Source organism: Nicotiana tabacum, chromosome 19 (assembly GCF_000715075.1).
Source record: "Nicotiana tabacum cultivar K326 chromosome 19, ASM71507v2, whole genome shotgun sequence".
Classification (NCBI taxonomy): domain Eukaryota; kingdom Viridiplantae; phylum Streptophyta; class Magnoliopsida; order Solanales; family Solanaceae; genus Nicotiana; species Nicotiana tabacum.
Window position 1 is genome coordinate 84,179,500 of NC_134098.1, and position 27,008 is coordinate 84,206,507.

Consider the following 27,008-nt stretch of genomic DNA (forward strand, 5'->3'; position numbering starts at 1 on the left):
TGGGCCATAGAAATCTGTGGATACGATATCGAGTATCGACCCCGAACCGCTATCAAATCTCAAATCTTGGCAGATTTCGTGGCTGACTTTTCACCGGCCCTCAAACCCAAAATAGAAAAAGAGCTACTGATAAAATCGGGTACCTCTTCGGGAGTCTGTACCCTTTTCACGGATGGTGCCTTGAACGCGAAGGGGTCCGAACTAGACATTGTACTAAAATCACCCACAGGTAATGTAGTTAGACAATCTATCAGAACTACAAAATTGACTAACAATGAGGCCGAGTATGAGGCCATGATTACAGTTCTCAAACTAGCTAGAAGCTTGGGAGCGGAGATCATCGAAGCTAAGTGTGATTCCCTCCTCGGGGTAAAGCAAGTTAACGGGACTTTTGAAGTACGAGAAAATCGAATGCAAAGGTACTTGGATAAATCACAGGTGACTCTACATCAATTTAAAGAATGGAATTTGCAACATGTACCCCGAGAACAAAACAATGAGGCCGACGCTCTTGCGAACTTAGGTTCATCGGTCGAAGATGATGAACTCAACTCGGGGACTTTCGTACAACTCATAAGATCGATGGTCGAGGAAGGTCACACCGAGATAAACTCAACCAGTCTAACCTGAGATTGGAGAAACAAATATATAGAGTACTTCAAGAACGGGAAGCTTCCATCAGATCCAAAGGATTCAAGAGCTTTGCACATAAAGGCAGCACGGTTCACCCTGTCCGAGGACGGAACGTTGTATAGAAGGACGTTCGATGAACCATTGGCAATATGTTTGGGACCGGGAGATACCGATTATATCCTACGGGAAATTCACGAAGGCACTTGTGGAAACCATTTCGGCGCCGATTTGCTGGTCCACAAAGCAATCAGAGCAGGGTATTATTGGACTGATATGGGCAAAGATGCGAGGGAGTTCGTTCGAAAATGCGACAAATGCCAAAGACATGCGCCCATGATTCATCATCCAGGGGAGCTGCTCCACTCGGTCCTATATCCATGGCCTTTCATGAAATGGGGAATGGACATCGTCGGCCTCAGGTAAAGCTCAGTTTATTTTGTTTATGACTGATTATTTCTCTAAATGGGTTGAAGCGCAGGCTTTCGAGAAAGTCAGAGAAAAAGAAGTGATAGACTTTATTTGGGAACACATCATATGTCGATTCGGGATGCCAGCCGAGATACTATGTGATAATGGAAAACAATTCATCGGTAACAAAATAACTAAATTTCTCTAGGATCACAAGATCAAAAGGATCCTATCAACACCGTACCATACCAGCAGAAACGGACAAGCCGAATCGACCAACAAAACCATCATCCAAAATCTTAAGAAGAGATTGACCAACGCCAAGGGAAAATGGAGAGAAATACTACCCGAGATCCTATGGGCATATCACACAACATCGAAATCCAGTACTGGAGCAATGCCATTCTCGTTGGTCTATGGCACCGAAGCTTTGATCTCGGTTGAGGTCAGAGAACCTAGCATCAGGTTTCGATATGTGACAGATGAGTCAAATAACGATACTATGAATACGAGCCTAGAATTTATTGGACGAAAAAGGAGAAGCCGCTCTCGTCCGATTGGCCGCCCAAAAATAGCGGATCGAAAGGTACTATAATCGAAGAACCAATCTTCGACATTTTAAAATCGGGGACTTGGTGCTAAGGAAAGTCACCCTCAACACCTGAAATCCGAATGAAGGGAAACTGGCTCCGAACTGGGAAGGACTATATCAGGTTCTCGAAATTGTCGGAAAAGGATCCTACAAGCTCGGTGTGATAAACGGTAAATAGCTACCGAGCAATTGGAACGTATCGTACCTAAAATGATACTGCTACTAAGATACGGCCCTCCTATGTTCATTTGTATTTCGAAATTAACCCTTGCAGGTGTCCGACCATAAACAGGGATGGACTCTTCAACTCGAAGCCTTTAGGTCTGAAAGCACGCGTTGCACTCTTTTTACCTTAGGCCGGTTTTTTCCCAAATGGGTTTTTTCGGCGAGGTTTTTAATGAGGCAACCATTGATCGTGCTAACATAGAACAATTCAATAGTATCCGAGGCCTCTTTACAATCAATCTCAAATACTTGGGGACATTACACTCGAATATAGCAAGATCGATGCAAGGAAATTACTTCATGGCAACAGGGTCTCGATAGGAAAATTTTGTAAGGGCCAAATAGTCAAACGAACCATGCCCGCGTAGTTTGCTCGAGCCTTGGCACAAATCATGAATGCATGTATAATGACTTATAAAGAGAAATTTCTTCCTTACCAACATCTCATATCTCAGAAAGGTTCTTCTGCTTCATATTCTCGATCAATTATGCAAACAGGCTTAAGGGCCTACCATGACCGGAGTTCGAACTATAACCCCGAATCGGGACTACGAGTAAAGCCTAAAGGCTACAGTAATTCGAGTTCAAGCAAACACTCACTCGACTGAAAAGCCTAAGGGCTACCTTAATTCGAGTTCGAGCAAACACTCACTCGACCATAAAGCCTAAGGGCTACCCTAATTCGAGTTCGAGCAAACACTCACTCGACCGTAAAGCTTAAAGGCTACATTAATTCGAGTTCAAGCAAATACTCACTCGACTGAAAAAGCCTAAGGGCTACCTTAATTCGAGTTCGAGCAAACACTCACTCGACCATAAAGCCTAAGGGATACCCTAATTCGAGTTCGAGCAAACACTCACTCGACCGTAAAGCTTAAGGGCTACATTAATTCGAGTTCAAGCAAACACTCACTCGACTGAAAAGCCTAAGGGCTACCTTAATTCGAGTTCAAGAAATCACTCTATTCGTAAAGTCTAAAAGCTATCTTAGTTCGAGTTCGAACATTCACTCGGGGACTACCTACAAGAAAAGGTCGAGTTCGAACATCCACTCGGGCCTTCAAGTAATTATCCCGTACTAAGGCACTTTTTGGCCTTTGTATAAATTAACAAGAAAGGCAAAAGATTCGAAGGCCATAAAAGAAAGAAAGTTTTATATAGACCAAAAATCATTTACAAGGGCACCATGGCCCGATCAAGTTTTTCTACAAAAGACCAAAACGGGATTAAAAGAAAGAAGAGAAATACTAAAAGGACTTAGTCCTCTCCAGGAGCAACATCTTCACCCTCGAGGCCTCCTTCGCTCTCAGAACCGCTCATACTCCCGATATCATCATCATCGGGAAAGGCCAACACTCTAGCTTCGGCTTCGAGCTCTTTTGCATTCTTGATCTCGGCTATAAGATCAAAGCCACGAGTGTGGATCTCCTCTAGAGTCTCCCTCCGAGATTGGCATTTAGCATGCTCGGCAACCCAATTTTCTCAAGCTTGATCAGCATCGATAACCTCGTTTGCTCGAACCTTAGCGGCTTCAACATCGGACCGATAAACAACCATCATTGCATCAGCATTAGCCATGGCTATTTCGGCCTCCGATTTGGCCGCTGCCAGTTCTGAGGCCAGTTCTTTCTCGATCAGAAGTCACTGAGCCCAACCAAGACTGGAACTCCTCGATATTCTTAGCTTGCACCAAGGTTTTCTCTTTTAAGCTTCGGAGTTGGACCTCAGCCGAAGCCAGTTGTGTTCGGGCAGTCTCTTTCTCTGAGGCGAGGCGGTCCATGTTCTTCTTCCACTCCTCGGCCTCTGATTTCACTACATCCACTTCAGCACGAAGCTGCCTAATCACTTTGAACTTTTGCTCAACTTGCAGGACCGAGTTATTAGCCATCAATTCCGAGTCAATATCATTAAAACCAAAGATTCTTTGTACCTGCTCGACCAACTAAGTTTGTTCTTTCCGAGATACTTCCAGCTCGGCCTGAAGTCTTTTTACTTCTCATTCTCTCTGCCCACCGAGAAGCTTTAAGGTATCTCTCTCCTCGGTAAGCCTTCAAACTTCGGCCTTGTACCGGCTCATCTCCCCTCGGGATTGAAGAAATGCCTCATGATGAAGCGCAAAAGCCTACAAAAATAAGAAGGGATTATGCAAGGAAAGGAAAATACAAGTATGAAAATTAGCAAAGAAAATATGAACTTACCCGGTTCAGGGCTTGTTGGGCTTCGTTAAAAAGGCAAGGCACTCCCACCTCGCTCGAGCTCTTTTTCAGAACCTCCGAGTCACTCGGACTGGTGATGTCTTATACACCGATAAAATAACCATGGAAAGGATCCTCCCCTCCATGGGCTCCTTCCCCGTGACAAGTTCCCATAGCTTGAGCGCCACGTATCATCGATTGGGAGAAAGAAGGGAAAGAGGGGGAATCCCCGATCTCTATTGCCCCGAGTAAGTCTTTTGGGGCACCACTTCCGTCTTCGGGATCCCCAAGCTCAGTTTGCACACCGTCATTCACCGCCTCTTCGACGATCTCTTTATCCCGAGGTAAAAGATCCCCGGTCTCTAAAGGCTCGGGAACTCGAGTCGAAGTCCCCTCCTAGACCTCATCAAGCAAGGTCGGAGCAGTATCAACTCCCACCGATACCAAAATAATACGAGTGTCAGTGCTAGCCCGGGCACGAGCTAAAAGCTCGGAATCACTTTCTTCTTCTTCTTCTTATTCTTCTTCTTCTTCTTCTTCTTCTTCTTCATCCCTTGGATGGAGGACCGATTCCATAGTCAATGGGATTGTGGTTCCCTTGGGCTTACGGACTATCCTCTTCTTAGGTTTCCGACCCTCGGAATCCGAGGTCTTTTTTCTCTTACTTTCATTCAACGGCTTCGAGACAGGCGGTAAAACTTCTTCACCACCAGACGGGGGCCTCATGACCGCATCTTTTCCGAGACCTGCGAAGAGAGAAGATAAGTAAACTCATACTTCGAATAAACATGTCACCTAGAATGACAAATGAATCGGTAGACAAAGATGAAAGCTTACCATGAGTACGAGCTTCCCATTGACCCTTCGACAAATCACGCCATGAGCGCTCGACAAATGTTGATGTCGAGGCCAGGTTTTTGACCCAGTTCTCGAGATGGGGAACCGCACCCGGCATCCAAGCAACGGCTGTGTCAATAAAAACACTGATAAGAAAAGATGAAGAAGTAAAAATAACAAAAACTAAGAACGACATCACACTCACGGTTCATACTCTCAGCTGGGATTAGGTTCGAGGTCTTCACTCGAACAAACCGGCCCATCCAGCCCCGATCCTTATATTGATCTATGCTCGACGTGAACACCTTGGTGGCACGACGTTGAAGCTTTATCAGCCTGCCTCGGTAAAGTCGAGGACTATACAATCATATAAGGTGGTCGAGGGTGAAGGGAAGCCCATCGATTTTGCTTACAAAGAAACGGATCAAGATCACGATCCTACAGAAAGAAGGATGAATTTGGCCGAGGGTCACCTGGTATTTCTTGTAAAAATCAATGATGACTGGATCGAGGGGATCCAACGTGAAAGGGTAAGTGTAAACACTCAGGTACCCTTCCACGTGGGTAGTGATCGATTCCTCCGGTGTCGGTATCACGACCTCTTTGTTTACCCAATTATAATTTTTCTTCACAGCATTAAGGAGACTTACCGGTATCGAGCATATATATCTCGATACCGGCTCGCACCGACCTGCAACCGACGAAGGTTTATCAACTTTAAAATCGGAATCAATAACACATCCCCTGGGAACGATTTCTTCAATGCGTGGCTCCACCACCGATTTTTCACCAGCCAGTCGAGATGAGGAAGCAACCTCTTTCTGAGAAACGATTTCAGATATCTTGGCCATCTAAATTTTTAAGGAACAAAGAAGACGGGAAGTTGAAATATTTTGGTGTTTGGTGAAAAACAAGCAAAGAAATTTTCAGAACCTGGAAATAGATAATTCTGGGGAAGACGAAGAACTGTAAAAGTTCGAATGAGAAGAGTTGAAAGTAAAAGTTTAAAATGATAAAGGAAGGGGGCTATTTATAGGTTACACAATGACGGTTCAAAATTAGTAGTGGTCGACCATCGACTGACGCGCATTTAATGTCTTGGTAACTGAACCGACAGGACATTTGTCACATACGTCAAAATCGGGCTCAATGCAAACGTCAATATGAATCTAGTCAGAGGTTGAAAAATCATATCGTTTCTCGCCACATTCTTTCTAAGAAACAAGGGGACTATCTGTATACGGTCAAAATCGAGTTTGCCCTCGTGTGACTGATCGAGTTTGGGGCATGGTGGGCCGAGGTTCGTTATTATAATATCGAGTTATGATGTGAAGTCGGGCTGCTGAGTTCTAACCTTAGAAACCAACCAAGGTCGGGAACAACCAAGGTCGATATCGAGCCCAAATAGAGGTCGAGACCCGGAGACCCAGAGACCCACCAATACCGAGCTCGAGGCGATATCAAGCTAGAGTCAATATCAAGCTATGATGTGAAGCGATGTTATCGAGCTCAAGAGTCAGAGACCGATCAATATGGAGCTCGAGTCAACATCGAACTCGAGATCCAAGACCGACCAAGATCGAGCTAAGAGACAAAGAGCCGTTGTAGCCGCATTAGGGGAGAGAATCTCGGCGGGAATTAAGGAGAAACTAATTAACTAATATATCATGGGATCACCACTATGTATTTTTAATCATATCCAAAGTAGGATCCCTCCACTATATGAAGAGTGACTATCATTTCTGTAAAGGACATTAAACATTGAGACATCAATACACTCTCACATTTCAAAGATTATTGATATTTACACGGGAGTATAGTAGAGATTATCCTTTTTGGGGCTTTGGACATCGATTCATCTTGCTTGTTAATAAATCATTCTCTACTCAATTTGGTTCGTATTTCATTCCTTTTTTACAGTAAATATTAGATATATTTCTACGTATTTTTTAGATTTGTACCAAGTTATACCATGTATCTTTAGAACTACGTATAAATTCAACTCTATCCGTTTTTCGGGTAAACACTGATATTCCTTACATTTTAGTTGTTATATATCTGTTTTTTAACCCTTAAGAAACTATTAATGAGATGATTTTTTATAGTATGTAATCAATAATATTTTTACTTAAAAAAAACAACTAATACTAAAATGGGAAGAAAGTAATTAATTATATCTTGATTTCTAAAATGACAAGTATTTTGAATCAATTATTTTTTAGTAACCACGACAACTAAAATGTAAGTATATATTATAGGTCTCCGTTGCGTTCTCCAAGAAATAGAAAAGGTAAGTTTTCACTTTTATTTAGATGCTGTCATAATAAATCAAGGTAAAAATGTAGGAGATTTTCTAATCAGGGTTGCTTGCTCAAAGCCATAGGCAATTTCAATTAATTTAGGCTCAGACCCTTTCAACCCACTAAAACAAATGCCAATAGGCACCTCTTTGTCATATGCAGCAGGCACACTAATTGCTGGAAATCCACCAATTGCAACAACAGCAGCAATACCAGAACCAGCAGTTACCAATGCATCCAACTTATACTTTTTCATCAACTTTTGGAATCCATCTTTTGTTAATCTTAATAAATTCCTCAAAGCTTTCAATTCTGTTTCCCCAATTCCATTTGTTGCTTCAGCTGCCAAAAATATATCTTGACCAAATTCCTTGAGCATTTCCTGAAATAAATCAAGTTAAATGAGTTGCCAAGGTGATATCAGTACATTATTTGATCATGGATAACGTACCAGTTCAGAATTTTTCTGATTGAAGATTATTATATCTGCTAAAGATCGAACAGGGGAATCAACTAGCTCCTGTAGATAAGCATTTAAGGCTATCTTCATTTCAGCCAATACTGCCGATGCTTCACCGCTCAGATTAAAGTCTAAAATTGTCTCAAGGTTCACTATGTTCACATTATCTACCAAGACTGCACCTTGTCGCCTGTATTTGAGGAAAACATTATAAACTCGTAAAAATTGTTGAAATGTATAACCATCTCATGTAAAAGATTAAATGAAATTGTCACATTTCAACATGGTATCTGAATTGGCAAAGATACTGAATTCAAGTGTATCATTAAGCTTTTGAATGAGATACTCATACATTTTAACAAAAATGATATCTTCAGCAACAACTAGGTTACCTGAGTGTTTGGAGATGTTTCTCAAAAGCTTGAGCCAAAGCAGGATTATTTGTGAAATTGAAGAAGGGTTCCCTCACTATTCCCAATCTCTTACCCTTAAGACCATCTACTTTCAGAAATCGAGTATAACCACCAGGAGGGATTAATTTTTCTGCTGCACGAGTTGCAGTCGCGTCATTGTGGTCAAAGCCTACAATTACATCAAGAACATGAACAGAATCCGCTATAGTTCTGGCAATTGGCCTGCCCAACCAAAGCATAAAACAAGTTAGTATTGGTATAATTAAGAATTATTAAATCAAATGGATATGAACTTAGATGTGATCTACCCAATGGAGTCTTGTCTGGGAGTGACTGGGATGACCCCAGCTCGGCTAGTGAGACCAACGGTTGGTTTGATGCCTATAACTGCATTAGAGCTGGCGGGGCATATAATGGAACCACGGGTCTCTGTCCCTATTGACACAGATACCATGTTTGCTGCCACTGATATTGCTGATCCGCTACTCGAGCTACAAGGGTCTGCTGAGAGAACGTAAGGATTCTGCATAGGAGTTGCACCCATATAACTTGTTTGGCATAGTAAATTAGGTTGCAAATTGGAGTAGCTATTAAAATGTGCTAAAGTAGTAGCTAAATACATGCATAACTTGCCTTTCCTTGTCCACCTCTGGGACTCCAGCCATTGGGTGCCGTTAGCGCCCTAGAATGAGCCCACTCACTAAGGCTAGCTTTGCCTAGTACAATTGCCCCTGCTTTTCTCAACTTTGTCACTACACCTGCGTCACACGGCACTACTGATCCCAGTAATGAAAAAGATCCAGCAGTTGTGTTAAGCTTATCTTTTGTTGCTATATTATCCTTAAGAAGTATTGGAATACCATGCAACATGGATAAAGAACATGACTTCCTAATTGCCTCGTTCCTCTCATTGTCAGCCTTCTCAGCTTCCAAGAGTGCATCGGGATTTATCTGTTGAACATGTAATTAAATAAATAATTGTGTATTTTTTTTAGCGGTTGGAACTTGGTAATACTAATTTTTAACATTACCTCTATAACAGCTTTAAGAACTGGATTAAGACGTGAAATTTCTCCTAGGTAGAACTTGACCAGCTGCCTCGACGTAAGATGGTTTTGGTTAAAAGCAAGCTGAAGATCACTAATGCTAGCTTCTTTGATCGAGAATGCATGGCAGGTATCAATTTGCGACCATCCCAAAAGTGATAAGGCCGTTAGAGTAAGTAATGCAAACAAGGAATAAACGTTCATAGTGCTAATTTTAGCCAAGATGCAGCGTATCCCTAAAAGATGGATCTAATTGCACTTCACTCTCCAAATTTTTGATGATTCAGTGATTATTCTATTTTGATACGAGTGAATTGGAAATAAAAAATTCTTGAATGATGTCAAGGATTAATTGCAAAATAAATATTTATAGACACTAATTATTGGATAGTTAGCTACCTCTTCTTGTTCAACTGCATGAGAGAGTAGTATAGATGCTAAAATTGCGAAAGGGACGAGGGGAAAATGGCAAACGATCATTAAAACACAGAAGATTCTCTGGATATTGAGTCCATATGCCATTTCAAATCTGAGTTATTGAGTGCCAAGCTATTTAATTCTTGTCACGGTACGTTGGCCGGCAGTGTTGAATTTTAAGGAATTTTTCAATGTTAAGGTATCTTTTTGATCGACTTAGATCCTGTGCCTTATTCTTTCTTGAGTTATTCAACAATAGGAATATTCAGTTCTTAATATCCAACCTACTTAAGCTAATAATAAGACAGCTTTATAAGCGGCAACATCATATAGCTAGGCTGCTAGTATTCTAAAAATAGGCAATGGAGTCTTGTCGTAATACAGAACGGGTAAAATAAGTAATTCACATATCACAAATTCACAATCCCAACATAATTATTATTCACTATATACCAATCTCTATATTACTTCATAAACAATCCTTGCATTACCATCCCTACATAACTAGAAAGATTTTTTTTTTAAGCTTAACTGGTCAAAGTTAGACAAATTCAAGGAATTTCAGAAAATGGCAAGCTACTAAACCCTACAAAAAATTCTGAGAACCCTCCAATTGGGTGTGAGTTTGTGCTTAGGTAAATTTGTTCAACATGAAACTTTTTGTTGAAATTATAGTACACAATGGAAGTCCAGAGTAGGGTCACACCAGAGAAAATGCCCCATCTTACATTCATCACTGCCATTATTGTACACAATGGTCTGAATAAGATAAGGCTGTGTTGTTCTGTTTCCGAAGAGATTTTGAGAAGTCTTGAAATGAGTAATAGGACACATTTTACTGAAGTTGTTTATCACCAATGAGAGAGCACCAACAGGACAGTAGCCAATTCCATACAGAAACTTCAGTTGAAGAGTTATACATCCTATTTGGTATTATCTTATGTATAACTAATTCATAGCAAACCATGATATTAGCAATGCAAGGGGTTTTAATACTTGCATTAAAAACATAATTGCCCCTCAAATCCCTCAAAGTGTACAAAACTTAAGAATGTAAAGGGTATTTTTGTAAACAGCTAATTTTTAAAAAATTATACAATACTTCAATACACCAAACCAAACAGTGGATAAGATATAATCTCAGCATAACTAATGCCAACATTACTAATACCAGCATTGTTAATACACCCCATTCAACACTATTCTTATACCTCCTACCAAACGACCCCTTAGTTCAACATTGCCAATGGCCTAATAACATGGTACAATGCACCATTAGCTGCACATGCAGCAGTAAGCGATGCTCTTCGCTTTCTTCGTTTCAATATCTTCTCTATTTTTCAGGGCAAACAATATCAATGTGAAACAGTTGCTTCTTTGCTTCCTTCACATTAAACTACGGAAGGAGGTCGCCGAACTTTGCTAGATTGTTCAAAAGCATAGGCAACTTCGATTAGCTTTCGTTCAGTACCCTTCAACCCTCCAAAACAGATTCCAAAGGGCATGCCATCACTTTCATAGCCGGCTGGAACGGTTATTGCGGGGTAGCATCCTATTGCAAAAACAGGGGAGGCACGTGAACCAGGTGCGACCATTGCATCTAGCTCGTGGTCCTTCATCGTTTTCTCAAATCCATTTCGTGAAAATTTATGCAATTTCTCCACAATTTTCTTCTCTTCTTCCCCGTATCCGTCAGTCTTCTCAGCTGCTATAAAGGTATGTTGGTCATACTCGGTAAGTTTCTCCTGTAGTAAAAAAGGTCCATTGGATATTTTCATATTACATAAGATAAAAGTATGTACAGCTCAAAAATCAAGACACTATTTTTATTCCACCTCCATGTCACAGGGCAGGGAAAAGCTATTGCCTTTTACCCCCAAAAGCTCCCAAAAGTATCAAAAGGTTGGGGTCTTAGACATCAACTTTATGACACATATAGCCATTTCATTTGTTGAGTGAATTGCACCCCGTTTAGGAAGTAAGGAAACTGTCTTGACTGTGTTTGAAACAATCTTAGCCTTCGAGTAGATGAGCTAGACTACCCTATGCACTAATTTTGACACAATGCTCAAAAATTTCCCCGTTTTGGTATTTCCTCACATGGACAGAGGATGTTCTACTTAATCAAAACAAGTCTAGGGCTGAAATGAGATACTGTTTCTGGTTCTTGATATTACTTCATGTTGATTTTACTTAATGCATAATGATCTTTACAGCAAAGCAATTTTACGTACCAGCTCAGAGTGGCGCTCATTAAAAGCGATAATGTCAGCCAATGACCTGACAGGCGAAGTGATCAACTCTTTCAGGTACGCATTGATTGCCGTCTTGAATTCAACCATCATCACCAATGCTTCACCGCTGTGATTTGGATCCATAATCTCTTCAATATGTGGTATGCTCAGGTTGTCTACCAGAGTTGCTCCTTGTTGTCTTAAATTCCAACATAAGGTCCACCAAATAATAACAAAACATAAGGTCCATCAGATAACTACAAGTGTTCTCTAACCAGGTAAGCAAGTCGTGCCTTCTTATTTTTCATTTGCAATTTTTGAAGATAAAATGTGACTTAAGGTTACAAAGCTTCATACCTTAACAAATCCAGGTGATGCTCAAAAGCTGATTTTTCAATTTCTCCATGTATCATTTCCACAAATGGATGTCTGACAATGCCTATTCGCTTCCCTTTCAGACCATCTTCCCTGAGAAACTGCTTATAGCCACCCTCAGGAACATATTTAGCTGCTTCCCTGGTGACTTCGTCTCTTGGATCCACTCCAACAATTACATCAAGCATGTAAACTGCATCGGTGACATTCCTGCATATAGGCCTGAATAGCAAAAAGAAATATTTATGTTTTATGAAGGTCTGATTCACATTGCTATAACATCGACATGTGAGTTTCTAAAAAAATAATCTTAAACCAAAAATTTGCCATGAAGATTAAGTGAAATCTTGATTAACACCCAACTTTTAGAAACAAATGCTACAAATTAAATTAGGTTGAGCTAAATCTACATTTATATCAAACTAGATTACAAGTAGGATCAGATCAATAAAATATTTTTTTATATAACTTGCTGCAAGAGCTCTTCTGTTGGCTCACGAGAAACTTGGAAACACTTCCTCTGATAAAGAACTGTTAGCTCACAAAACACTTGAAAGAACTTTCTTCTATTTAAGACGCTTCTTTAACATCACTGTCCAAAAAACACCTTAACATCACTGAGACAGTAACACAACTTCTTCTTCTTTAACTTGTGTTTAGTAATAATCGATTTAATTCAAAAACACCTAACAAAACTACACTCACCCAATAGTGTCCCAGAGGGGCGTCATTGGTATGATCCCAGCCCGACTTGTGAGCCCAACTGTAGGTTTCAGCCCTACAACTGAATTGTGATCTGCTGGACAGATGATGGAGCAGTGAGTCTCAGTCCCTAGAGAGACTGCCGCCATATTTGCAGCAACAGATATTGCACAGCCACTACTCGATCCACATGGGGATCCAGACGGGCAATAAGGATTCTACATTATATGAAAAGGTAAATGTAATACATTCTTTAGAGGAACTTTTAGATGTTTGTAATGTTAAAAATTTGACATTTGGTCTCAAAGCTTGTACATGATATATAATACTCCTTCTAGCTCTACAAATAAGATCTATTCAAATCTGTACAAGAAAAGAAATTTTGAAGCATGAATGATTATCCAAACAAAGAGCTCTATTGCATCATCCATATGCCATACCATATGCTGGTAATCTCGCAAATCGCAATCTATCACAAAATATAGTCGTCATCTGCTTTCAGAACTGTAACTTCTCTCTCGTCTCCCTTTTTTAAAACAATTGTTGCTTTCCTGTTTGTTTAATTGCAAGGAATATGTGACACAAATGACCAAAGAGTGTAAGTTATGTGCACTAACAGACAGTCAGGTCACTTATAAAGCCATTACAAGTAAATCTCTGTGACAAGCATTAATTTGTAATAACTAACTTACCATCACAGGTTAAATTATATTGATAGTCTGCTTTCATACTAATTTCCTACAGGGCAATAAGGATTCTACATATTTTGAAAGGTAGATGTAACATCTTTTGACAAACTTTTAGATGATACTCCTATATAATACATGATATTCTTATTCTTCAAGATATATAATACTCTTCCTAGCTCTACATAAGAAGATCTGTTCAATTCAATACAAAAAAAGAAATTATGAAGCATGAAAGATTATCCAAACAAGGAGCATTTTCAAATCATCCAAATGCCACACACTATATTGAAAATCTGCACCAATCTATCACAGAATATGACCATCTGCTTTCAGAACTTTAGCTTCTCTCTCTGTCTCCTCTTTTCAAATAATTTTTCATGTTTCACTTTCTTGTTTGGTTAACTGCAAGGACTATGTGACACATATAGTGATATAACCAAAGATATTACGATACAAACAAATATTTACACAGTTAGATACTTATAAGATCATTAAAAGTAAATGTCTATATAATAATTAATTGGTACTAACCTGCTATCACATGTTAAACTACCTTGACAATTGTGCATTTACTTAACCCTGCTCGCAGACATCAATAGGCAAGGTAAAATATAGAGCAGAAAGGTGTTTAGCATTTATTTGGCATCTAACTTTCATACTAAAGAAAAGCTGATTAATTGAGCAACTCTGGGAACAAAGATCAAGCGATTGAAATAGAAGTAGCATGAATCTATCAGCTCACATGTAAAATATGTACAAATGGAGCGAGAAAACCAGCATATATAGCGTTTTAAGTTCTAGGCACTGAGGTATCAAAAGTATCTACACAATCACGTCACTTATAAGTAATTACAACAATCCAGTAGAATCCCACTAGTGGGGTCTCAGACCTTACCCCTACCATTGAGGGTAGAGAGGCTGTTTCGGGGAGAGCCTCGGCTCAGAGACTCCACTTATAAGTAATTACTTTCTGTAATAAACATTAATAGGCAGCCTCATAAAAATTGATAACTAACCCGCTATTACAGGTGAAACTATACTGATCAGGTAACAAGTCTATATAACTTAAATCCATATATAAAGAAGGGGAAAAAGTAACGAACCACTCCTTGTCCAGATCGAGCACACCAACCATTAGGAACTCCACTAAGAGAACGAAACTTATACCATTCACTAAGACTTGCTTTTCCCAAAATGATAGCGCCTGCTTCTCTCAATTTCTCCACCACCCCAGCATCTCGTGGTACCTCAGATCCTAACAGAGCATAAGATCCAGCAGTAGTATTCAACTTATCTTTTGTCCCAAATGTGTCCTTAACAAGTACAGGAATTCCATGTAAATTCCCTAAAAAATTTCCACCTTGATTAGTGCTACTGCTTCTTCTCTTTTTATCAGCCTCATCAGCTAAATTCTGAGCGTCCGGGTTAACCTCGATAATGCCGCGAAGCAGCGGATTTAGGGTTTCAATTTGGTGGAGGTAAAAGTCAACCAGCTTTCTTGCTGTAAGTTTGTTTTGTGCAAATGCTTGGTGGATTTCTTTAATGGTGATTTCTTCAATCTTGAAAGCCAATTCGCCTTCCATTCTTTCTCTGATTAATTAGTGGAACTATGAGCTTATGAGTATTAATATTACGAGTTCCCTCTATTTCTGTTTTTTGTTTCTTCTGGGCAAAAGTTGACATGTGCATAACTTCGAAGCTACTGCATAGACTTGGGGGATGATTATCTTATACTTAAATCATCACATGTGATTTTGACGAAAACTATGCAATGTAAGCCATTTTGTGTCAATTTTTGTGACACCTTTATGGAACACAAAATTTAACCAAAAACTAAACCTTTTAAAATTTTGTAGTCGAAAATTATTTTATTAAAAAAAAAAAAAAGTTTAACATTAAATTATTTAAATATAAAAATATATTATTTTTAAATTAAAGAAAAAGTGTGGTATACGTAAATTGGGAAAGCAATTCAAAGTTTTGTATTTCTTTCCATAGTTTATATTTACACTCTAATACGTCCCAAAGATATCCAAAAATAATACTACTAATTAATCGGTTTTTTCATCTTCATTTCAATTAGTTAATTAGAGACAATCAAAACATATATACAGTTGAATCATTCTTTCATCTTCATGTTTACTATTTACATGATACATGGATAAATAGTAATATATTAAAATGAAGAAATAAATATAACAAAATGGTTTATAAACCCACTTTTTCCTTTCTCTACCAGTGTCGGACTTCTTCAAATTTCAGATTTGGTTTCCCAAAGTAGAGTTTATTTTGCCTCTAAAAATGTAGTCCCTTTACAGGTTTTGCAAGAATGTAAAATTGATTAGGACGATCATCTCACGACCTGTTTGGTCAAACTTCTAAAATTTACTTATTTTGAAAAGTGCTTTTAATTTTTCAAAAAAATACTTTTAGTGGGAAGTAGTTTGTGCTTGCTAATTAATTTGAAAAGTATTTTTGAGTAACAGTTAATATTTTTTTGGAGAGAAACTACTTTTTTCTGCTTCTCCAAAATTATTTTTGCTTTTACTCAAAAATACTTTTTTTTTTCTTCGAAAAGCTTGGCCAAACACCTTAATTTTGGCTAAAAATTACTTTTGACTAAAAAAAATATTTTTGATCAAAAAATAAACTTGACCAAACAGGCAATGAATATGATGTTTTCATTCTGTTTCTTAAATACCCGCTAACAAAAAGAAAAGAAAATCATACCATGACGATTTTGAAACAATCAGTCGAAAATTTGGATATAGTTTAATTTAGGCATGGAAAATAATTTAAGGGTTTCTTTATTTGCATTGAAGCAATCAACTGTCATTTCAGAGTCAATATATGAGTATCATATATACAAGGTTGGTAAATGTAGAGCACATCCAGAAGAATATAATCAATACAATAACAATTATCTAATACTGTGGGTCTGAACAAGAATATAAGCAGTAATATCAATAAATTAAAATATGATATACTCCAAAATACAAAGAAGTACAGAGCAAATGTAGGAACAGTATAAGCCAAACGTCGTATTCTTATCCATGCAATGGAGCAATAACGTAACGTGCAGTATTGCTTTTTTTATTTTTTATTTTTGTATAACGTGATTAGCTCAACTATATATTAAGAAAAGTATACTAGGAACATAAATTATTTAAACCAGCTGAAATAATAAACCAAATTAATCACTTGCAAGGATTGAATTTGCAAGTGGCATTCCAATTGCCAGAATTGGCCCTCATAAAACTCAATGCTGTGTGCAAAACATGCTGAGTAGATCCCATTAATGCCCAATTCATATGCTGAATTACACCCAATGGATGATAAGGAAACTGCACACTGTTATAAGAATTCAAAAGTGCAGTTGTCCCTTCTCTTAGCAAAGTCTTATAAGGTTCTCCTCTGCCTTTCATTCCTTCCCATAATGTTATATCAGTTCCATATTTTCTAGCAGCAATTAGACCAAATACAACTCCTACTTTAGAATCTGGGGTTACTACTTTCCAATAGCATCTGTATTCTGGCATTATCCAGTTCCTGCAGTACAAAATGTTGTCATTTTGTTACGTACAAAGTTTCTTTCTCTAATCTCAACACGTAAACAATGTTCCTAGCCATGTTTGACTAGGATCCACCGACATTGGAAAAAACTTATACTAGTAACTAGTAGTTAAAGATGTGTACAAAATAAGGGTCCATATGTACAAACCAATAAAAACAATTCCTCTTTAACTGATTAAGTTGAGCCAAAAAGAACAGCCTTTAAAGAAAGCAGACAGTAGAAGTGCATTAGTTATACACTTATTGCTGCAGTACTAATTTAGGGTGTGAGCTTATGTTCAGTAGGAAGGAAATCATTTTTTGAAAAATGTTACTCTGGAAATGACTTATTTTCTGGTGATCGATTGGAGGCTAAACGTTGATAATAATATTAGTAAATTAGATGGTGCGTCTGTGGAATTTATTAGTACTAAATATTAATAAAAATAATGTCCGGCAATTAAGTGATATGAAGTAAAGATTGAAATAATTGTAAAGGAAAATGACTCCCGTCTAATTTCTCCCTTTCCGCGGAACCTTTTTTTTAAAAAAAAAAATTCTGGCAACCAAACACCACAAGGAATAAATGACTTATTTTCATTAAAAAAAATTCCCAAAAAATATTTTCCGTCTAACCGAACACGACCTCAATAAGAGATTGACATATACAGTCAGACATTTGTATAACAGTATCGATATATAATAATCATTCATTATAAAAGCCAGTTTTTTATGCTATGTTATAATATATATTCTCTATAACAATATTTTGTTATAACAGCCAAAAATATTCGGAACAAATGAGGTTGTTATAGAGAAGTTTAACCGTATAGAGAAGTTTAATACCATGAATGTATTTATAGAAACTTACTGGTGTGGGCAAGCTGAGGCTTCCAAATAAGGGAAAGGAGGCATTGGGGGTAAGTGAGGCATTGGAGGAGTAGGTGGTAGTGGTGGCAATGGAGGTATGGAAGGGGAAACAGGGTTGGGATGTGGTTGTGGTTGTGGTTGTGGATATGAAGAAGATTTTGGACAGAAAGACATAGGATCTGCTGGCTGAGAAATCAAAGGATCAACTATGTACATTTCCATATCAAACATCCTAAACATTAATCTTGGTGATTTCCCTTGACCTCCTCCTGTCCCACATCCTCTTGTCCCTTGCTCACTACTGCCAGTAACCTGTGCAACAACAATGTCGACCATATGAATCTTCACCGATAATGTCACTTCATTTAAGCTCATCTCATTTCAAGATTATGAAAAACAAAAAAAAGTTGTCTATATTAACCTGTGCAACACAACCACTCAAATCTGGAGTGCCATCGAATCTCATGGCAAAGTTTCCTAGCCAATTTGTTGTTTCTTCTCCCCATGTTGTCATTTGCCCATTGTTATCTGGGCATGCCATTGCTACATTTATTCCTGCACATAAATTTGGCACTCAAAACCTTAACTAACAATGGTAATAAGAAGCATTTAGAGGATCTCTTTTCGAGTAAAATCAAGATTCAAGACTGAAAGGAAGCTTTGACACAATGGAAATAGTTGTCACTGTATAACCAAGAGGCCACAAATATATTCAAGCCGTGAATGTAAGGTAAAGCTGCATATAATAAACCTGATGTGGTCCGATCCTTTCGAGGATCCGTACTGCCCTTATAATCAAGATTCAAGGATATTAAGAAGCAGGACAAAAGCATTGGACAAGAAATACCAAAAACTAAGTTGATTCTAATTAATGTCATATGTGAATTCAAAAAGAAACTAAAAGAATTACTACTTATAGGTTTAGTTACCGTTTAGAGGATAATCAAAGAGAGAGACTTGGCCATCTTTGCATTGGTCACAGAAGACAGTGCCAGAGACCATTGCATAACCATGAATTCCACGAATGGATGCTGCTGCTGCTGTAACAATTAGAAAAGCTGTAAAATAAAGCTTTTGGGACCAATCCATAATTTTCTTTTTGTTACTGAGAATGAGGGAAGAGAAAGAGACTTAAGTAGTAAAGCCAGTGGTTGGTTTTGAGTTCAATCTTGAATGCGAATAAAAAGCACTGAACATGGTGGTAGAAGAATTTATGAAGCTTGGCTATACAGCAACGCTCAACTGTCTCCATTAATGAGGTTTTGGAAAAAATGGTTCTTGAAAAAGTATTTAGATCGGTACGGGTAAAAAATCATTATGATCCAGCTTTTTATTAGACAAACTAAAGCAATTTATTGCATTCACTAGCCTCTCATTTGCTGTACTGTTAATTTTTTTTTACAAAGTTGTCCTTGAGTAAAAACTTAGGAGTATTTGTTATATTTTCAATAAAAAAATTATGTTTAATATGATCAATTTCATTGTTAGTTAATTATAAAAGGTAAAGTCCTTAATATGTGTGAAAACGATCAAAAAAATCAACTAAAATGGACGGGAGGGAATACTCTTTTAGAAACTTGGTTCATGAGTCATGACCACTTAAATATCCTTCAAATTAATGTATGCAAGTGTTTTAGGAACCATGAACATTATTGCTTCAATTAAAGTATCAATTTTAAAGATTCTTATTAATTTTTAAGGTTTTGGCCGAGAGACCTACTAAGTTTTAATGTGCTAAATGTTCTAGTGTTTTTCTTTCTCTTTCTTGCGTACAATTCTAGTGACATGTGTTAGAGTGTTTACTCTAATTTTGTACTCTCTTTTGTACTCTTATTCTTATAGTAAATTGCTCTTCTCCGCTTGTGGACGTAGGTCACTTTGACCGAACCACGTTAAATTTGTGTCTTCTTTATCTACTTTAATTGTCGTTGTTATCAACTTCAATTGTCTTTGTTATTGTCATTATACCGTTGTTTGGCTATATTCCGCACTTCCCGGGTTCCCGATCCTAACAACATGTTTTAGGTTGCATTAATTAAGCTTATGGAAATGTCATAGTAAATGATTGTTCTATGTTATGCATTTGCAGTTATGTTTCATATCATGCATATGGCAGGGAGGAAGTAGTTGCGATGCAAAGAGAACGTGGCAACCTGGAAACCAAGTTTATAGAGGATTTTGTGCTTTTAGAATACCTGCATTCAGATATGATCAGTTAAAGTTTTATGTACACAATAAAAAATCAGGTGGCTTGTAAGATAATAACAATAATAATATTAATCAACAATACAATACATGAATGACGAGAAGAGCATTTTTTTTTAATTTTCTGGTCATCACTAAATAACATACCTCACATTTGATGGTACTTTTGAGATAAGTATTAACTTTTAATATTAGAAATATATATATATATCTTACTATATATAAGCTATATTCGATTTATATACTATATATACATCTTAAGATATATATATATATATATATATATATATATATATATATATATATATATATATATATATATATATATAGTCATCCAATTTCAAAAACAACTCACTTCTAATTTCAGCATTCTAGTGGATATCTAAACATAGCAAAAACCACGAATCATGTCTCATGTCACAAGAGAATTGCTCTTAAGAAATTGAATAGCATAAATGGGAAACTAAAGGTGGTCGCAAATTACAGCTATATATGACTGTCAAATTGACAAAAAACAGAAGGAGTAAATATCCAATAAGAACAGACAACTTCTTGTTGAGTAATACAGTTTATAGTTGAGCGTTGACAAACAGAGCAAAAAGCAGCTTCACTTTTGAGTTATAAAGGGATTACTGATGTGAATGTAGTAATTATAGCCATACAACCACGTTTGCCTGAAATTAAATAAAATAAAATAAAATAGAAATTGAAGAAGACCGCCTTTTTATTTCTGAAATTCTTTAATTTTTTACAAGTTATAACGTGGCAAAAACTCGATGGCGATGGATATATTAGATAGCCGTCCGAGTCATGTGGAGCATTCATGAATAATACCATTTGTCAAACAAAAAAAAATGTATTGTCGTAATATCATGAAAGTTTAAGATGCACTGTAATCATAGTAATGTATTTAAAGTGTGAACAGTCAACACATAAGAAAATGACTAATGTATCTTTGAATATAAAATTCAAAAGATAAATACAAAATGAATAAAATTCAAAAGATAAAATTCAATGTCTTAGATACACTTTTAAAAAAAAATAGTTGTGTAAAAGGTTGCCTATGCTCAAAAAAATACGTCACAGTGATTTAGTCCTAAGTTTCAGGGTAAACTATATATTCCAAATGGTAAATCATCTCAGCTCATGACCATACCAAGTGTAAATTTACATGCTCTGGAATTATGGGAGAGATATGACGTTACCAATTACTGCACGTGTAGTATTTTACGATAAATAGTAGTTAGGAGACTTACGGATTTTTTCTTTGCAGAATTTGACCAAACTTAATAGATTTACTAAGGTAATTATAAAAAAAATGTAGATAAGTATTGAGTGAGCACTCATTGTCTACATTTACTAAGGTAATTATAAACTTAATAAATTTACTAAGGTAATTACTAAATTCATTTTTTCTCTTCTTTCGATATTTTTACCGGTGAGCACCGATGACTTTGAAATCTTGAATCCGCCGCTACTGTCTACAGCAACTACGACTTATGTCACCGGCCGTCGGGAACTCTCACAAAGTATATGAATCCCTTTTGTCTACAGCCTAAAATCCTCTAGATGCAGGGAACTCCTCCAAAGTCCAAACCCTAGCCTTCAGGTCAAAATGACAAACCCCAAAAAGTATTGTGTTCGTCCCAGTACAGGGATTGTGTTGCCTCGATCCACTTGTGATGTTATAGGTAGTACCCACTATAATTCATCCACTCAAACATTAAACATCTAGCTTGCTGCGATGAAGCAAACCATTGTGGAAGAAAAAGACCGTCAAATTGCCCAACTTATGAGCAAATTGGAACTCTACAGTTTTGGCGAGTTAAATCACAACCTTAACAGTAAATCCCCTATCAAGTCATCCAACACTCAAAACAGAAATCAATTTGTTTTTATACTCATCGAAAATCATGTATAGACTTAATTCTTACTCTTGAGCCACGTATAGAATTGTTAACAAGCGATGACAAGACCCAAATTCAAGTTACTTTTTTGTGCTAATCTTGTTGTGTTAAAGAAAACTCATTTACAAGCTTATAACGTACTAGAGATAAGATAATTTCTTTTGAAATTTTAAATCTAGCCGACTAGAGGTACCTTACAAACACTATCCGAGACAAAGTAGATGCATGGTAAATAAGATACAGGTCAAACACTTTAAACACCAGCCGAAGCAAGGAGGAGAGCAGATTTCAGTTGCTGCCTATACTCGCCAATATAAAGCTTCATTCCAGTTAAAACTTGAAAACCTACACATATTTTTGTAAACAACTTTCCACAATTATAAGAATCTGTTATCTTTTAATAATCCCATCTTAACATCCTAAACAAGATCTAAACATAATAATAAGAATTATAAGAATATGTAATCTTCCACACAGTCTTTATGCCTTTGTGTTCCGCAAATGAATGTGTACTAGCTTACGAACAAACAATTCTGGACTATGATGAACAGGAAAAGAAAAAACATAAATAGCAAAACAATAATGTTGGTGAAGTACACAGCAAAAACACAACCCACTACAGACTAAGCAGTTCTATCAAAATTGAGCAGTTCTATCAAAATTGCTTTAATGCTTCGCATCACATGAATCGGGGTAAAACTATTTCAAACTCTGAGGAAACAAACACAACTCATAAATAACTCCTCCATTTGGCATCATATTTGTGGCTCTCCACCAGATTCCTCAGCAGCTCCCTGTGCAGTTTCTTCAACAGCTCCATTTACAGTTTCCTCAGCACTACAATACATTTATAAATGAGGGTCAAGAACCAAGCCACTAAGGTACAGAGTGGAAATAATTCTAAATAAAAAAGAAACTAGTAAACCAAGTAAATTTTCAGGTGCACTAGGAAAGTAGAACAAATACTAAGGCAGATAACGTCGTCAAACTGCTGCACAATCAGATAAATCAGACATGTGCAACTCCAAGCTGCTGCATAAACATAACGGAGGAAAAAGAGAGACTACATAATAAGTCACACTTCCCAATCCGGTTGAACTGACTAAAAATCATTTGTGACCCTCAAACCAAACGCCACTAGCAAACTGCTAATGCAGCATAACACATGAAGGAGGTATAGTTGACCCGATAGGCCTAACACATACAATCCTATTCTACCAGAACCAGAGTTTATCCAACTCGCTCGCCGGTAAATGCACTGACCAGCAGCAAGAATCAGCACTCAATCAATTATGTTTCATTCTGAAATTAGTTGGATTCAAATCCGTAACTCATTTGCCCCGTTTCGTCCAAAATTAAACCCCTCATAATTTCTCTAATTTAGGACAGAAGACCTCGAAAACAAAATGTTACATATCTTTTAGCAACGTCCTGTTCTGAGGCCATTTTGAAGTAAAATTGAGTCAAATATATGAGGTGAAGCAGCATTTTATTGCAGTGCTCAACACTATGGCATTTTAATCAAGTCCCTAAAAAGGCAATGCTAAACTTAGGGTACAAAGCAGCTGGCTTCATTCAGTACCAAGCAAGCGGACACAAAGCTTTAGTTGTTCTTCCATAAATCATCCATGACTATGACTACACGACTACATGATACTTGGAACACCCCAATCCAGCAAAAAAATTAAAATTTAACCCTAACATAACTTGTTAACCCCAAAAAATAAATCTTCTTCAGACCAAACAGCATACCCCAACATTTTTCAAAAAGTCTATTACCAAATATCTATAACCAATTAACTAGTGACAGTTGATTCATTTTTGCAAAGACTAAAGAGCAACCAGTAATATGATTCATCAGAGACCCTACCTTTCAAAAATAGATAATCAATTACGAAGTAATTCATCAAAAAACCAACATCACATAGAAATTAATTCAGCATAAAACAACAGCTACTAAAACACATAAGAATTCATCACAACCTTAAAGGACGAACTTCATTCGGCTCAGGCTTCCTCCAACTCTTCTCAGTCCTCTCCTCGCGCATGAAACTCAGCTTCCCATTCCCCCAAGCTTTCTTATCACTTGACTCGGAAACCACCTCCTTTAACTTCAAAGAATCAAGCTTTTGATCAATCTCCTTCCAATCTTGTCCCTTCTCCTTCAAAACTTCCTCTCTCGGTCTAGCGGCCCCAAATGGATTATTAGACCCTTTGGGCTTCACCATCACAGTAGCCTCATTATTACCGCCATTCTGCTGCTGTACTTCAGCTATAGGCAATGTCCTGGGCTGTAAATTCAATTTGGGCCTACCTCCTCCACCACCACCACCTAAAGTTTCTTCTCTCTTTCCTCTTCCCCAATTTTCTGAATCCACTCCACTATTATTGGACTCATAGCCCCCGCCTCTTCGCTCTCTTAAACTGTCGAATGCCCCACCTCCACCGGACCTTTTAGTCCACTTATCCGAATCCGAATCACTGCCGTTTGACCCGAAACTCCCTCTCCTATCAAATCTTCGACCCGAAGAGGGTACAAAGGATTTATTTGCGCCCCAGTTATCAGATTCATCAGCTTTGGAATGCGAATCTGAGAAAAATCCTCCCCTTTCGCCTCTCTCCCTTCTGTCGAAACTGTTACCAATGGAAGTTTTTTTAGCTGCGCCCCAGTCGTCAGTCTCGTCGGCGCGTGAAGGCGCAATTTCCCTGTCGGAATCACGTCGGAACCCTCCCGGTCTCCGGGACTCGTCCGACGAACCTCTACCTCCTTGCCTATCATAACCGTACGATCTGAAGCCGCCGCCCAGGCGAGAGCTGTCGAGTTCCTCAGCGGAGCGTTCGCGGGGACCGGTGGGGAGCATCATGACTTCCTCCGGCGTTAATCCCTTGACGGCGGCAGCAGCGGCGGATTGAGACTTCTTAACGGAGCTGTAAGTTGAGAACTCCTGAAGGGATAGGGCTTGTGGTTTTTTCTTCTTCGTTTTGGTGGTGGCGGCGGCAGCTAGAGATGGAAAATCGGAGAGCCCAGCGGCGGCGCCGTTAGAGTGGTTGTCGCCATTTACTGACTCTTCCTTTTGGAGCTCGGACTCATGTTCCTCTGAATCTAAAGCCCACGCGCCTGGTTTTGCCCACGCGCTCACGGTTGCCGCCATGTTTGCTCTTGCTAATTGCTCTTTGGACTCTGTTTGTTATCCCTTAGGTTTTTTGAGAGTATTCGCTTGTGTTTCAAGCGAAGAAATAGGTTTTATATATATATAAAAGAGGATGCGTTGATTTGATCTAACGGTAAGCGTTCAATGAGAAACGATTTTCCGGAATAGATTCGGCTTGATTGGACGGTGGAGATTAAGTCCTTCATCTCAAAGGAAATGGACTTTGCGTTGAGTTTACACTATTCTTTTATGTTTTATTTGAAAGCGTGTAAATGTAGACCACAAATATTGCATTCCATATCTTTGGTCTAGCTAGGAAATTACAAGTAATCGCTATATTAATCAGGAAAAATAAAGACAGCGAAAAAAAGAACAAGCAGAAACATTTCAAAAGATGAAAAAGAAATAAAACAGACTAATGAAAAAAAATAAGTAAAAAAGGAAGGCCGTAAGACTTCGTATACTTATTAATTTTTTTAAAAAATGATATACACGAGCTTTTTCCAGTATTTTGAGTTTGTTATTTCTTTTCCTAGAAAAAATATTTTTTAACTTAAGAAATTCAGACAGTATTCACAAATAATAAGCATAATTTATTATATACCGGTATTAAAACATTCTCTCTATCCTAAACAATCCGATGCCGAGTTCCTAATTATTAAGTGTGTATACGGTCGAAATCGAGCTCGCGGTGTATCCTAACTTCCGACATAGTAAGCCAGGCTCGAGACATGACAATAAAGGACTGAAGATCGTCCCCAAGTCCCACCGTTGTAGAACTCGGAGACAGGACGCCTGCCTTCGAGAATATCGAGGCCATGATCCCGGAATCGGTCCTAGCCTCAAACGACTTTGAAGAAACATTGCCAGCATAGCCAACGGAAGACCAAAATATCTGTGACCGGCCGGATATTACGGCGGGAATATCGGCACGTAACGATAAAAACCGGCGATCAGCAAATCAAAAGATTTTTTTACCTTTTATAGAATTGTACCTAAATAGGACTCATCTACTATATATAGGGGGTCTGATAATTCATAAAGTACATTGTAACACGCATTCCAAAGTAATATATTATTATTTTTTCTGTTATTAGTTCTTTTGTTTTCATTCGTCAGTGCTAGTCGTTACGAGCCCGGGTCGAGGACAAATATTTCACTAAGGCTTAAATCGTCTTCCTCGTGTGGTTTGAGCTTACTTCATCCTTATTTATTTAATTTATCTTTATTTACTGCTTTGTGTCAAATAAATTTGTGTATCCTTAAAACTACTTATAAATTTAATTGTTATCCGATTTTAAGGATAAACAGTTTGGCACCCACCATGGGGCTAAGGATAATAGTGGCTATTTGATACAAATTTCTATAACACACACTACTTTACACTTGTTCTTTAGAGTGTCTCTAATTTCAGGTTAAAGCTCAAAATGTCAAACTCCCAGTCAACACTTCTACATGTTTGCAATGAGTCCAGTCATCACGGCGAAAATAACAACATATTGCCCATTGGCGAGGTACCACCTGTTGATCCCATCAGAATTCCGGTCGCTGACCCGATTGACGCCAACTCGCATGTGGCCATCGACGCAAATCTGCCTACTAGCCCCGAGAATAACGTCCGTGGTGAAGCCCGATCAGCAGCTCGAAATACACAAGACATTGGAGAGGACGTGATCAATTTACGGGTGATCTTCGAAATGTTGCTCAACAGATAGCGCAGTTACAGAACCAAAGTCGCGCGCCGAGCAGAATTAAACCTGAGCCATCCCGGGAAGTCACCAGCAGAAATGAGCCGA

General features: G+C 38.0%; 4 protein-coding genes across 4 annotated transcripts; all 4 read right to left on the reverse strand.

The window, feature by feature from the left end:
* Positions 1-7,120: 7,120 nt before the first annotated feature.
* LOC107824054 (putative amidase At4g34880) lies at positions 7,121-9,434 on the reverse strand. The gene is made up of 6 exons (XM_016650772.2): positions 9,095-9,434; positions 8,697-9,014; positions 8,372-8,586; positions 8,043-8,285; positions 7,642-7,840; positions 7,121-7,572 (listed from the first exon to the last, which is right to left on the reverse strand). Exons 1-6 carry the CDS (start codon positions 9,311-9,313, stop codon positions 7,219-7,221), a joined length of 1,548 nt encoding a protein of 515 aa, XP_016506258.2. The 5' UTR covers positions 9,314-9,434; the 3' UTR covers positions 7,121-7,218.
* A 1,140-nt stretch (positions 9,435-10,574) lies between these two features.
* LOC107824055 (putative amidase At4g34880) lies at positions 10,575-15,245 on the reverse strand. The gene is made up of 5 exons (XM_016650773.2): positions 14,630-15,245; positions 12,841-13,055; positions 12,118-12,357; positions 11,761-11,959; positions 10,575-11,271 (listed from the first exon to the last, which is right to left on the reverse strand). Exons 1-5 carry the CDS (start codon positions 15,107-15,109, stop codon positions 10,918-10,920), a joined length of 1,488 nt encoding a protein of 495 aa, XP_016506259.1. The 5' UTR covers positions 15,110-15,245; the 3' UTR covers positions 10,575-10,917.
* A 1,083-nt stretch (positions 15,246-16,328) lies between these two features.
* On the reverse strand, positions 16,329-19,129 carry LOC107824057 (uncharacterized). Its single transcript, XM_016650775.2, has 4 exons — positions 18,878-19,129; positions 18,370-18,503; positions 17,950-18,260; positions 16,329-17,075 (listed from the first exon to the last, which is right to left on the reverse strand). The coding sequence occupies exons 1-4, from the start codon at positions 19,035-19,037 to the stop codon at positions 16,724-16,726; spliced, it is 957 nt and encodes a 318-aa protein (XP_016506261.2). The 5' UTR covers positions 19,038-19,129; the 3' UTR covers positions 16,329-16,723.
* A 3,475-nt stretch (positions 19,130-22,604) lies between these two features.
* Positions 22,605-25,291, reverse strand: LOC107824058 (eukaryotic translation initiation factor 4B3). The gene is made up of 2 exons (XM_016650776.2): positions 24,044-25,291; positions 22,605-22,897 (listed from the first exon to the last, which is right to left on the reverse strand). The coding sequence occupies exons 1-2, from the start codon at positions 25,210-25,212 to the stop codon at positions 22,816-22,818; spliced, it is 1,251 nt and encodes a 416-aa protein (XP_016506262.1). The 5' UTR covers positions 25,213-25,291; the 3' UTR covers positions 22,605-22,815.
* Positions 25,292-27,008: the final 1,717 nt, after the last annotated feature.

Coding starts and splice junctions, on each gene's coding strand:
- LOC107824057 (XM_016650775.2), bottom strand. CDS start 19,037: ATGGATTGGTCCCAAAAGCTTTATTTTACAGCTTTTCTAATTGTTACA. Junction 18,504..18,877: donor CTTTGATTATCCTCTAAACG/GTAACTAAACCT, acceptor ATTTATGTGCAG/GAATAAATGTAGCAATGGCA. Junction 18,261..18,369: donor TGAGTGGTTGTGTTGCACAG/GTTAATATAGAC, acceptor GTTGTTGCACAG/GTTACTGGCAGTAGTGAGCA.
- LOC107824054 (XM_016650772.2), bottom strand. CDS start 9,313: ATGAACGTTTATTCCTTGTTTGCATTACTTACTCTAACGGCCTTATCA. Junction 9,015..9,094: donor TTCTTAAAGCTGTTATAGAG/GTAATGTTAAAA, acceptor CATGTTCAACAG/ATAAATCCCGATGCACTCTT. Junction 7,573..7,641: donor ATCAGAAAAATTCTGAACTG/GTACGTTATCCA, acceptor GATTTATTTCAG/GAAATGCTCAAGGAATTTGG.
- LOC107824055 (XM_016650773.2), bottom strand. CDS start 15,109: ATGGAAGGCGAATTGGCTTTCAAGATTGAAGAAATCACCATTAAAGAA. Junction 12,358..12,840: donor CCCCTCTGGGACACTATTGG/GTGAGTGTAGTT, acceptor TTTGCTATTCAG/GCCTATATGCAGGAATGTCA. Junction 11,272..11,760: donor ATGAGCGCCACTCTGAGCTG/GTACGTAAAATT, acceptor TTTTTACTACAG/GAGAAACTTACCGAGTATGA.
- LOC107824058 (XM_016650776.2), bottom strand. CDS start 25,212: ATGGCGGCAACCGTGAGCGCGTGGGCAAAACCAGGCGCGTGGGCTTTA. Junction 22,898..24,043: donor AATGAAGTTCGTCCTTTAAG/GTTGTGATGAAT, acceptor AATGTATTGTAG/TGCTGAGGAAACTGTAAATG.